The sequence below is a fragment of the Colossoma macropomum genome, unplaced genomic scaffold (genome assembly GCF_904425465.1).
Source record: "Colossoma macropomum unplaced genomic scaffold, Colossoma_macropomum, whole genome shotgun sequence".
Lineage (NCBI taxonomy): Eukaryota > Metazoa > Chordata > Actinopteri > Characiformes > Serrasalmidae > Colossoma > Colossoma macropomum.
This window is the reverse complement of record NW_023495545.1, coordinates 1,316,535-1,329,445: the sequence shown is the minus strand read 5'-3', so window position 1 is coordinate 1,329,445 and position 12,911 is coordinate 1,316,535. Positions and strand designations below refer to the sequence as shown.

Here is a 12,911-nt window from a genome sequence, read left to right as displayed (position 1 = left end):
CCAAAACACCCAAAGCTCGGTTCAGTTGCGGCTCCGAGTTGTTCTAAAGACTCGGTTCCAAAGAACGATTCTTTCCCATCGCTATGCGGGGAGGTGGGCGGGGCGGTGATGTTGAGGAGGGGGTTGGGGGCGTGTCTACGCGTAGTGACGCAGTGGCGGTGGGCGTGGCCGCGGCGCTGCGCAAAGCGCTGCTTGTTGTTCCCCCCGCAGAGAGGCGAGAAGATGGCGGCCGTGTCAAGCGGAGGCGCTGCTGGCTCCGCTGCGGCCGGGATCCCGCACTCCGCCCGGCCGGCCACCGCGGCCATGGGCGCCCCGCACCGAGCGCAGACCGCGTCCGGCGTCGAGCACCAGGCCCGGGTGGCGCCGGGCCCCTGCATGGCCGGAGCGGGCCACCCGTCGGCCGGCAGGCCGCCCCCGGCCCGAGTGGGCTACTACGAGCTCGAGCGGACCATCGGCAAGGGGAACTTCGCCGTGGTCAAGCTGGCCACGCACGTCGTCACCAAGGCGAAGGTAAGCGGCGCTCGCCGCGGCGCTGCCAGGCGCTTAAGTCGGCTTCTCTTTCCCCAGCTTCGGTTCAGAATTTTTCCGTTCCACCTTAAATGATGCAGCGGTTACATTCGGGCGCCTCTGGCTCCAGACTGTAACTGCTGCACCGTTTAAGGTGGAACGGGAGAATTCGCCCCCGAAGCTGGCGAATAGGAAGCCAACCTCAGCCTCGTATCTCCCTCCGAGTCCCGAGCTCGGGGCCTTGGTTTGTACGTGTGTGTGTGCGCGCTGCGCATTCCCCGCTTTGTGGGGACGTACCGCTTGAAAAATGAGAAATGACCGGGCCGTTGTGACAATTCGGGGACCACTAACGCTATTTCCGTTTCCTTCTCTAACCAAAACAAGCAAAAACCTTTACCGAGCTGGGAGAAAACGATGTCGTCCGTTTGATCTTTTACGTCAGCGTATCTAGTCCTGGAGAAGTCGATGGAAAGACCCGACGAAGACAGGAATACACGCTGGTGTGTGTCTGTGTTGTGTAGCTCGCCAGCTAGCCTAGCTCAGTGCGGCTAACTGGCTCTCTGCGGGCTTTTCTGCCTCTTCCACCGTGAAAAGTCGACTTTTACTGGTTAATATGGTTCCCTTTAGCGGTGAAGAAGGTGTTTTTTTTGAGAAATAGCGGCAGAAAACGGCGTGAAGTGTGTTGAGGCTTGCTGGGGGAGCCTGGGCCAGTGTTTAGCAAGAAACTAGCCAGCGTTAACTCTTCATCTCAGGCTTTAAAATGGGAGAAGACCCAACTAAGGACACGTATTAGAGCCGTGGGCTGTAAAAGAGCTGAAATGAGGGGGGTAGATGGGGTCAGGCTGGCTGGAGAGAGGCTGGAGGAGCTTGAGTTAGCTTGTCAGCTCCTGGTTCAGCAGGGGTAAACCGCAGTATGGGCTTATTCACTGGGTTGGAGGCAGCTGGTGTGATGGTTGAATGTTGTCTCAGTTCACCTTCCCTGCCTTTTCTCCATGGTGTTGGGGATGTGTGTGTGTTTCACTGCTGGGCTGGTGTGTGGAGGACGGGGAAGGCCTGCAGCGCTGCATTCTGGCTTGTTTACATTGTTTTGGGCTGCTCTTACAGGCACCTCGTACTGCGCGGATGGCTTTCCCTTCTTTTTTCCTTTTTTTTCGCACAGTGTGGGCGTCTTGCAGGCGAGATGTACAGTTGGCAGCAGCCCTCGCTCGGGATGGGATCGAGTCCGTCAGGGGCTTGAGGCTCGAGGTCAGCAGGATCACGATGCAGAAAAGGGGGTACAAATTCACACATTCCCTTTTCTCCCCTCGTGGATGATCATGGGGTCCAAACAGAGCTCAGGGAACCAAAGGTTGTCCTTATTCGCCCGGGGATCGTCAGAGGTCGAGCGCTGGGGCTCGCCCTGGGCGCTAAACCAGATTTACTAAGCGGTGAGATCAGCCGTAAGAGGCTGGAGCTGGTCAGGCCTACCTGTACGCTTAGAGTCTGGAGTAGGGAAGCTCAGGTGGATTACCCAGCATGACGTCACCGCGGGGCTGTTGTCGCTCGTTCAGCAAAACAAGGCCGGTTTTCAGCGTTTGGGATAATCTCCGATCTTTCCCAGGAGTGATGCCAGTCTGGTCGCAGCTGATCTAAGCTGGAGGAGACGCAGTGATAGCCAAACTAGTACTTGTAGTTTGGCGTGATAGACTCCCAACGTTAGCTTAATGAGGAATTCCACTGCTTTCTCCAAATTTCTGAGTAATTAAATCGTAATTAAACGTCATCCAGAGTGGTTTGGTGTGAAATATCTCGTTCTGGGGGAGCTCAGAGTCAGGGTCGTTTGCGTGATGAGATGTTCTGAGCCTTCAATGCCTCCAAAAGCTCTTTCACAAGAAAGATATTGTGTGAAATGGTTATGAATGCGTGTCTGAGGCTTTGTTTTACAAGAGTTTTTCACTTTTTTTTATTGATTTTTGGTGGAGGGGTACATGTTGGCCGTTTTCAGGCGAAGAAGTCCTCAGAAAACTTTTTCTTATCAGATTTGTGCCTCATTTTTTACCATCATCGTTCCATGTAAAAGCACAGAAGACTCGTTTAGGTTCACCGGTGTTTTGTGTAGTAAATAAAATGGCTATATTTGTGTTGTAGACATGGTGGTTCCCATCACCACCACTGTAAAGAAACCCGAGTCACCAGTGAACCATCCGTTTCACATCAGACCGCTCTGATTGACTCTGTCAGACGCGTTGAGCTGAAGCAAACTGTTCTGGTTGTTTTTACATTTAATGTGGCAACACAAGCTTTGAGCAGTGTTGAATGCGTCCGTTCCATGTTGTTAATTTGGTGGTTTACTCTGTGTAAGCTTGAGCGGAGGTGTCTGCATCTGCCCTATGATATTCTCCTTATAAGTGCTAGATAAAGGTAGCCTCATAACATCTCCACTGGGCCGAGCGTTCCAGCTAAAATTTGGGATGACGTGAGTTCTGTCTTGTTCTTTTGAAGATGTCGACGCAGAGCTGCCACATTCCTGTTGTTTACCAAACCAGCGTAAAACGTGGCTGAATGCTAGAATTACGACAGTCGATCTGCCCACTGAATTATACCACATAGAGCTGGTCAACACGACAGTATTTATCATTATGACAATAAACTACATTAAAATATGTCACATTGTATGCTTTTCTGAGCATATCTTGGAAATCCTAAGTACTTAGAAACACTTGTCAATTACGTGTTTGATTACAAGGAGAGCACAATTAGTCCTGTTCAGTCAGATTCAGTGCGGCATGGTGTGCAAAACGTTGAATTCAAATAACTGGACTTTGTCTTTTCTAACTTATAAGATGTCAGAAGAAATATCGTGACATATCGCATATCGTAAAAAAATTCTTATCGCATCGTGATATGACATTGTGCCATGTCTGCGCCCACTTCTGACACCATTGTATTGCTGGTACCTGTGCCAAGAACTGTACCACTCCAACTAGTCTACAGGACCCGCGCACTGTGTCTGAAGTCCCTTGAAGTAGTACATCTCTGTTTTAAACCTGATTAATTCTATATTTTTGGTGTTATGAAATTAAACTCTAGTCTTGGCAAGGGCTGAACGAGTTTGGGGAGAGTATCTAAGTGCGATTGTTCTGATCAATATTGTGACTGAGATTTAAATTGCGAATATTTTCTAGGCCTGTTATTTTGGCTAAGAAGACCCGCCTGTCTTCTGTGATTGGCTTGTGCCAGACTGCCAGTTAGCTGTGGTTGTGTTGACACAGTACAAGGTTGCTTTTGTTTGGTCAAACTCGGCTACGAGCAGTTCCCAAACTCTGTGGTTTTAGGTTAAATTTCCCCACTTACAACGTAAGACAACGTAGAATGATGTAAGGCATCACTAAAGTCGTAGCTCTTGCATAGCTTTTGCAACCATTTTACAGGCTGATAGACATAAGTTTGGTAGATAAAACAAAGTAGTAGTTTTTGGCTTACATTTGTTTGTAGTCACTTGAAAGGAAGCAGACGTCTGAAGATCTAAAACTACTGCATGAAATGGTTATGAATATACTGCCTGATGTCTGAGACACTGTTTTATGATTGTTTTATAATAGTGTAATAAATGTTTTGGCCTAAAACATGAAATTTTCAGTCTATTCCTGGCCGAAAAGTAGACACAGTGTTATAAGGCAAAACGGTACCCCAGGACTTTGGGCCAGAGGTCTGCATTCCTGCGGGACTAGACACAATATCTTGCGGTGCGGGAGCGGGCGGGAAACCAGCCCACTGCAGGCGGGAGCGGGACAAAGCATGCATGAAGAGAAATCCCGCAAATTAATGAATAGCCTAAATAAAGTGGAGCGATCACTAAATCGCATATATAAACAATATAGAAGGAAAACAGTAAAACACGACACTTCGGCCCACTTATGAGGCGAAAGATGGATAAAATGGAACGGAAAAGAGAGAGAAAGCATGCAAGAGAGAAAGCGAGAGAGAGGAAAACGTGCACAGCAATGTTTTTGTGAATAGACTCTGTCGGATATTGGATGTTAGTTCGCTTTGACGGGACTGTGGGAGCAGGAGAAAACGTTTCGGTTGCGGGTGGGAGCGGGATAAATGATTCCGACTTTCTTTGGGAGCGGGTTGAAATTTTGCTGGAGCGCAGGGCTGAAAGATGAATCGTTTTTATATCGAAATCGCAATTTAAGACAGCTCAGTTTCCAATTGCAAGAGTTTTTCAAATTATAACCTACACGCTTAAAAATATAGCTCTTCAAGGTTCTTAAAAAAGGTGGTTCTTTAGTAAAGACAGTCATTCTGTGTAGAACCGTGAACACTCAGACCCATTTGCATGCATAAAAAGTTCTTTGCATGGTGCAATGGTTCTTCAGATTGGAGAATGTGTTGTATGTAGTTCTGTACAGCATCAAAAAAGGTTCTGGTATCGTTACTTTGTTGCTTGTTGTTGTCGAGCTTATAACAATAGAAGCACATTTTGGTCCTATAAAGAACTCTTTTCAAAAACAACACATCGTCCGTCAATCTGAAGAGCCATTTCACCACGCAGAGAACTTTTTATGCTTGGTTATGGTTGCTGAGTCCTTATGGTTCCACATAGAACCTTTGTCTTTACTAAAGAACCCTTGAAGAGCCATCTTTTGTAAGTGTGTACATTAGCAGAAACGTTGTTTTTAAGTTTTAAGAGGGGAAACTGAACCTAATAAGAGTTTGTGAACTACCTGTAGGTGAGTTAGACCAGTCAGAGGCAACCACCCCCTATGTGTTGTGTACGTTCAGGGGTCGAGCCTCAAGCCAAAAAGGGTGGACGTTCTGGTCTTATTGGCCAAAATAAAATCAGCCTGAATCTCAGTTTAAAACGTGTTTTAAATTGCAGTCGGAAAAATCGCGATTAGAGATTTTGCACAAATCGCCCAGCCCTACTGGAGCGGGCGGGAGCGGGACTGGAAAACAGTCCCACGCAGACCTCAACGTCGGGCCTCTTTCACCGACCGTTCTTAAGAAGAAATTTCTTTTCACGCTGTTTTGACGAAGATTCACCGAAGCTCTCTTATGTGGGATTTGTTCTTAGGTAAGAACAGGATCTACACAAAATCAAGAACACAAAGGTGAGAACGGTTCTGCGGTTTAAGAACACGTCATGAATCTGACGTAGACTTTCTCAAGAACACATTTAAGAACAACCCTAGAAAGATATTGGTGAATGAGGCCCAATGTTGTTTTTTCAGATTTACTATTTTACCACCATTAATGTTACATGTAAAAGCTCAGAAGGTGGTTTTGGGTAGTGAATGAAGTTACGCTATAGGTTACTGGGTACTATCAAACCACTGTAGAGAAATGAGTCAGTGAGTTTCTCTATGATGATCCACTTCATATTAAACCCCCGAATGACTGTTTACGTCTCACTGTTTGAATATGAAGCTAAAATCAATTTAACGGCTGCTATTAAGTTCATAATCATCCACCTACATTTAAACAAGAGTGATCAATCGACTCGTTTCGCTATGACGCTGTTTATAGGTTGTTCTGCACTCATATAAAATTCATGAACGTGGTGTTTACGCTTTCTAATGCTGTGATTGGATTGATCCATTGATGGCGATGCAGTAAAAGCTATATAATAATAATAAAGCCCTCCGCACTATAATGCTGTACGTTATCCCTGTTTTCTGTACTCAGCGCTAATCCTGGGGGGCTTTTTTGCGTCTCCCATCATCAGAAACCTTAATCTGGCCGTCTGTGGGTTTGTTACACAACTGGAAATGTGTAATTGTGTCTCAGAAATAAGCTGGCGGTCGTCTAATAGGCAGGTGATGAATGTGAATCAGTGGTAGTTTAGGTGTGGAGGTAGTCATAGCCCTTATACAACCGTCTGAATGTGCACGCTTTCATGTTCTCTCTCTTCATGGTTTCAGTCTCGATGCCTCGTCATATCATAGCGGGCAGCGTTTGTATGTGTGGGAACCTTTTGAATGGTTTAAAACATTTTTTATAAAACAGAAAATGCAAACTGGTGGAAATTCACCACTCATTGTGGAGAAACTTACCAGCTCTGATGTCTTTACAGTGGTGCTGATAGGAACCAGGGGTCGGCAGGTCTACAACACAACTACAGCCTTTTTTTTTTTTATTTACGATCCGAAACCACCAGTGAACCTACACGAGTCTTCTGAGCTTTTATGTAACGTTGTTGATGGCGAAATAGTGAAAAATCTGGAAAAAGTTAAGATTTTTTGGGGACTGTTTTGCTTTGTGTGCACCTTTCCTCCAATAACTGCTTTGAAAAATAACATTTAGACCGAAAAACTGTAGTAAAACAGTGTCTCAGGCATCAGGCAGTGAATTCATAACCGTTCCATGTAGTAACTTTCTGTGAGGGAGCTTTTAGAGGCGGACGTCTGGTTCCTGTCACCACCACTCTGGAATGGCGCAAACCTCTCTGAATGACCACTATTTAATTATGCAGTGAATTCGCCATTAAAAAATTTGGTTTTTAAATGAATTGAGTCCATGTTTTTCATGCTTCTCAGAGAAAATGTAGTAAATAAGTGACAGAACAAACGTGCCACGTTCGGTTAATTCAACGTAATAACGTCTAAGAGTGATTATTACCCTTGTAAAGGATATTATCTGTCAGGGACCGTCGACTGCGAGGACACTGAGGTCGTTCACTTTGGCCTGCATGGTTTTTCATTGCATTGCATAACTACCATGTCTACAGAAGAAGCAGACAACACTTAGCAGGCGGTAGACATGGAAATTACACCGGCTCATAGGTGAAAGTTAATGAAATAGAGGCGTTTCGTCGCCACATGTGAAGATTAGAGCGGTGAAATTACGGGATTCCCACCGATCTCAGGTCAGCTTTTGCATAATAGGGAGAGAGGAGCTGTACTTGTTCCCATTCCTGCTCATAAAGGCTGCATGTAAATGACTTCTGCGCTCATGCTGATGCTTCAGCGTCCGTCACGGCGCGCCGCTGCTGGTTTTGTACCCGTTTCGGACTGATATCTGCTAATACTACCTGCTCTCGATGCTTCCAAAGTCCTCCCTAATAACACCTTATGCAACTGCTTCTGGCTTACATCAGGCCTGCTTGGTCAGGTACTCTCATAAGCAGGCAGAGGTTGAGGCAGAGTACTAATCTAATCGCTTAGTCACTCAGAGCGGTCTAGAGCCACGTTTAGACAGTCAGATCTCTGGGTTTCTTCATCAGCGTATCAAATACTGTGATGATTTCAAAGCTACAGTATCAAAATATGAGCGTTTTGGAAATATGAAGCCAAATATGCCTCTTGAGTCTTTTTCATTGGCCATTTTTCTGGGAGACCACCAAAACTAGGCACATCCTATCGGACTGAAGTTGGTGGGAAGGGGCAGGGTTTATGCTGTGGACACACCCATGCTCACGATTGAGCTTCTTTTCTGAATTTTCTAAATTTATAGGGTTTATTTTTGCTAGAAAGCCAATTAGAGACATTTTGATATATTAAATATTTAAATATCTAATCAAATTTTTTTTTTGTTAGATTCCTATTATGGACATCTCCAGTTCCTGTTCTTGGATTTTGTAATCGCTGGAAGTGGGACTGAACTGTTGATGTGGTTCATGTCATCTGTACACAGTCATTTTAGGGGGTGGGGGGGTTGGCAGGTGGGGGGTTGAGGGGCTCAAGAGGAAAAAACAGTGTAATCATGTTTCAGCTAAAACCAAACATAGTATAAAGAGTTTTTATTAACGCAGCCCAAAAGCACTAACATTACTACCTGTGCGGGGATTCGAACCCTGCAGTCTCCAGTGTGTAAAGCCATGCTGTTATTCGCTACACTGTTCAATGTCTGTGTAGTATTTTGTTCTGACTCTATTAAAGATTTCCACCAAGTCTTGTATAAATCCCTCTTTTTACACTAATAACACTTGGTGTAGAAAGATATTAACACCCACTTCCTGTTAACATTGGTTGTGTAATAACGTCTTTATGCAGTGTGCAGCTTTCTTAACGAGATTATCAGCGTTTAATTGGTGGGATTTCCAGCGCTGTGGTGATGAGTGACAAGTCAGGACAGGAGTTAGTGGGGAAATCTCCACAGATGGTGGTATTGCACCAGAGGGGGCGCCCAAGAGCAACGAATCTCATAAAACACAAGCCGACCCACGACCTCTATTCCTGCAGCCAGACTGGGCTTCATCTCTCTCAAACGGGTCTATTACACTCACCCACCAAGAGTGCACTCGGACCATCTGAGGGCAAAAAGGCAGTGGCTCAAGACTCCCCGGGGTCTGTCTGTGCTCATGGCTGATGTGACTGATTGGCTAACTAGTGTCTTTCCTACCAGTATGTACAAAGTCCAGGACTGGAAACTACATTTCAGGGTCCAGATTTGAAGACCTTCCTATTAAATACAGCCATTTTAGTGGAGCACAAAATAATACTATTACGATTACACGGCCAGCCTACATATTAACCCTCTACTGCACTCAGCTATTTAGTTTTCTTGCATAATTGGACCTGTTGATTAAAATAAATGAATAAATAAAATAATAATGATAATGTTTGCAGGGGTCCTTTTGAAATATGTTGCCTTGAGGCAACATTATGATATAGAACCGTGTTCTCTGAAGTGGTTAGATCTGACTTGGGGCTGGCTAAATCCATTCCGCTGTCACACAGTGTTGCTTCTAGGCAACAAACATATTTCTGCAAATTCTCATAACAAAAAAATTGATACTCACTGTTAAAAAGAGGCTTAAAAGTGCCCAGTAAGAGAGAGTATGACTGAGTACATGCTTTTTATTGACTTACTCAAACTCTCCTCTTTATCGTCAACCTATTGTTGTCTTCAAATATGTGTAATTTTATTGTAAAGCGAGGGAAAATGAGTTTGTTGCCCTGAGGCAACGTTGTGCAAAAGAGGGTTAAATGGCTTGCAGTGTGTGAAAAGTTAAACACATTGGTGAAGCAGTTATGGAACATGGTTGAAGATCGTTCTGTATTATTGTGATCAAATTAATTGACTTTTGTTGGATTATGATCTTGCCTTCCACCCGATGAACGCTGGGATAGGCTCCAGCACCCATCCGCAACCCAGAAGGATAAGCAGTTTAGAAGGTGGATGGACGGATGGATGTTGAATGTTGGATTACGGATTACTTTGATTCATCAAAATGACCACAGAAACATCTGGACCTGTGATTGGTCACTCACATAATTGTTATCGCCGTTATTGCAGGATGTATGTTACAGCATTTGATAGTAAATGCACCGATTTCTGGTCAATACCCCTTTTAGTTGTATTCATAACTGACCCCACAGCCATAGACTTGCATTGTTTGTCATAGATTTGTTTTGAAAGGTCTATTTTTTTAAGATACGCCTCAGCGTTGTATGGATTTCTGTAATTGTGATATTAAAATTCATCATCAAATTCAAATTCTATTGTTACAGCAGTGCTCATTTTCGCTAGCATCTCTATGGGAATTACGATATCACTGTGTGGATGTTGTTTCAGGAAAACGCCGTACGCATCAGCATCGTACATACTTTTTGGGCGTATGTAGACGTTTCGTCCATAGATGAGCGTTTATTATACAGCGCAGAGAGAGAGAACCAATATGGCGGCCAATCGGCTTCACTTTACTGGACGTACAGTGACCAATCAGCAGTCTGGTTCTCTGTCTGCGGTCCGACTGGGTAAAAAAGGAAGGCAAATCTGATGTGAATGTTGTGACTAGTTGTCTAAACACTACACACTGGTTCTGCATGGGTTCTGCATGAACACTCATAGAACCCTTTACATGATTAAAGTGTTCTTTGCCCTGTTGAAATGGTTCCTCAGAATGATTGAGAACATGCTGTACATGGTTTTATACAGCCCCAAAAAGGGTTCTTCTGTTGTTACAAGCTTCACATCGTAACGATAGACGAACCATTTTTGGTTCTCAGTAGTACCACACAGAAGACATTCTCTATGAGGCTAAAGAACCCTTTAATGATGTAAAGAACACTTTAGTCATACAAAGGGTTCTTTGAGTGTTCATGGTTCTGTGCAGAACCATGTTTTTAGTAAAGAACCCTTGAAGAACCATCCTTTAAGAGTGTACCTAAAACTGGACGTGTCCGTATCGTCGCTGCATCTCCAAAATGGTGGCTTTACAGGAGAGAAAAACTGTCTTAGCCATTAATGTAAGTTAATGTAAAGAGGTTTTATCCCAGTATATTTTGGAGCGTTTCTATTGGTCCATTCGTCATGAAATTTCTACACAACGTGAAGGACAGCAGTCGAGTTCAAACGATGAGGAAAAATAAAAATCGACAAAAATTGAGATGTTTTTCTCTGGACAGCGACGACATTTATAATAAAAATATAAATATATCTGAAGGATAACAGTGTTTTTTCTCAATGGACCTAGACGCTGTTCTAATAAAGTCACCACATAAAGGAATTGGATTAATTTTGTCACATTTAACATATAATAACACAATATTCTGCTGAAAACTACACTTCTGTAGCATAATGTATTTAGTTCTGTTCAAACCTGTATTATGCATTTATTTGATGATATAGATATTTGACGATTGTGCTCCAGAAAGTATAGACGACGCTAAAATATCCGTATTTTATTCGTCTTATTGCATTTCTAACCGTCTACAAATATGTTGTACATCTCTGTAAAGCTTATTTTGTTAAGTTGACGTTGTCTCAGCTTCTATATTTGATCATTTTCTACTTGTCGACAAACATAAGGGCGAAAAACATCGGCATCGGTCGAGAATTCCCATATCGGTGCATCCCAACGTTGGAACCTCCTCGCTCTGATCCTTCTGCTGTAAGACAGTCTATATAATGTGGCCTGCAGGTTGCATTTTTCCAGTGTGGCCACATTTCCACCCAATGAAGATAATATCACCCTGCAACTTGTGAAAGCAAGCCTGCTAACAGCTCTTGCCAAAATTTTCACACGTCCGTCAAGCTCGAATGGCGAGTTGAACAGAGGAGAGAACCACACATGACTTAAGGGCTGAAATCAGAGCTCGCTTGGGTCAAAACAAATAAATCAAGAGCACAGTTTGCGTCTCTGGACAGTCTCTGGACTGAGTAACGTTCACGTAGGTTCCTCGCTGGCACCAAATGCATGTTGGCTCCTGCAGAGTTCTGTTGAAGTGAGGAACCTGCTTTCGGTGGCCTTGATGGCTTGCCAGTTGACAAAGACGTCAACCTACTTCTTGATTTTCGCTCTGCTGTTCAACCGAACGGCGTTTTACGTTTGCCAGGTTTGGTAGACGATCTCGAAGTCTCGCTGTCGAACTCCCAGATAACGTACAGTCTGGAGACGTTCATTAAAAAAGCCACTTTTATCTCCTCTCAGGTTTGAAAACAAGGTGGATTCGAGGTGATTTATGGATTAGGCGCCAGTGGGAACGTGATGAAACTGGCTTCTGTTTGTTTGGTAGCGACGGCACCAGAGCGCTGAGTGTTTTTCCCTTTTTGTCTGATACCATCTCTTATTTTCAGGGTCCCGTTGAGGACGTGTTCTGGTTTAAGCTGGACGTAAACTTCACAGTTCATAAAATCTTAACAGGTTGTGAAAACGGAGAGCATCTCACACCTCGTGCACACGAGGTGTAGCCACAAGAAACACTCACAACCAAAAACCTCGCCGTTATCAGACAAACATGAAGACGCAAAATGTAGATGAATATGAAACGCTAGTATGTTTCTTTTCTTCTTAAGTGAGAATTGGAGCAGCATGTATGTTTGAGTATGTTTTGAGGTTAAAGAAAGTCAGACGGCAAGGGCACATGATCAAAAATAAAACGATAATTTGCTTAATATCGTCACTGGTTGAAATTATCGCGATATCCGATAATATCGTTTATCGCCCCAAGGCTACTAACCATCATAGCGGAGAGTGAAAATCTCCCTCAGACTGATAAACAGGCTGACCTTCTTGGCGATTTCTCCAGATTATTCATATCGTCGGTTGCTTCCGATTGAGCTCCCAGCCTGGAGACGCGCTTCCAATTGTAACCTTTGGTCAAAAATGGTCAAGTCTGGGTTCGGACGGGCTGTGAATGGTGTCGCTGTACGCCTGACGTTACGAGCTTCAGAATGAAATATGACGAGCAGCTTTGTCTTAAAGGCTTTAGAGCTGAGATCTTCCATACGAGGTCCTCTGGGATGAAACCTACACCTCTCCGGTTGGTAGTCGGCACTCAGGCTGCCCGGTTTGTCGCCAGGCTCGACTGTCCTTCATCGCGCCCTTCCTGTCAAAGCTGTTACCATCAAACAAGCGCCGAGGCTGATCTTCCTCTGACAGCTCGAACCGCCATACAGTAACATTAGACCATCTTAGACTGATCTTAAGCCAGACTGCTGAAGATTACTAAGGACTCTAGCTGTCAGTAGTCCTG

The 12,911-nt window shown here is 44.4% G+C and overlaps 1 protein-coding gene across 1 annotated transcript in view; it reads left to right on the top strand.

Moving 5' to 3' along the window:
- The first annotated feature begins 358 nt into the window (after positions 1 to 358).
- Positions 359 to 12,911, top strand: part of sik3 (SIK family kinase 3) — a 78,754-nt gene continuing 66,201 nt past the window's right edge. Inside the window, exon 1 of the mRNA XM_036562881.1 lies at positions 359 to 510. Within this exon, the coding sequence (XP_036418774.1) occupies positions 376 to 510 (135 nt within the window). The 5' untranslated portion in view covers positions 359 to 375. The remainder of the gene's footprint in view (positions 511 to 12,911) is intronic.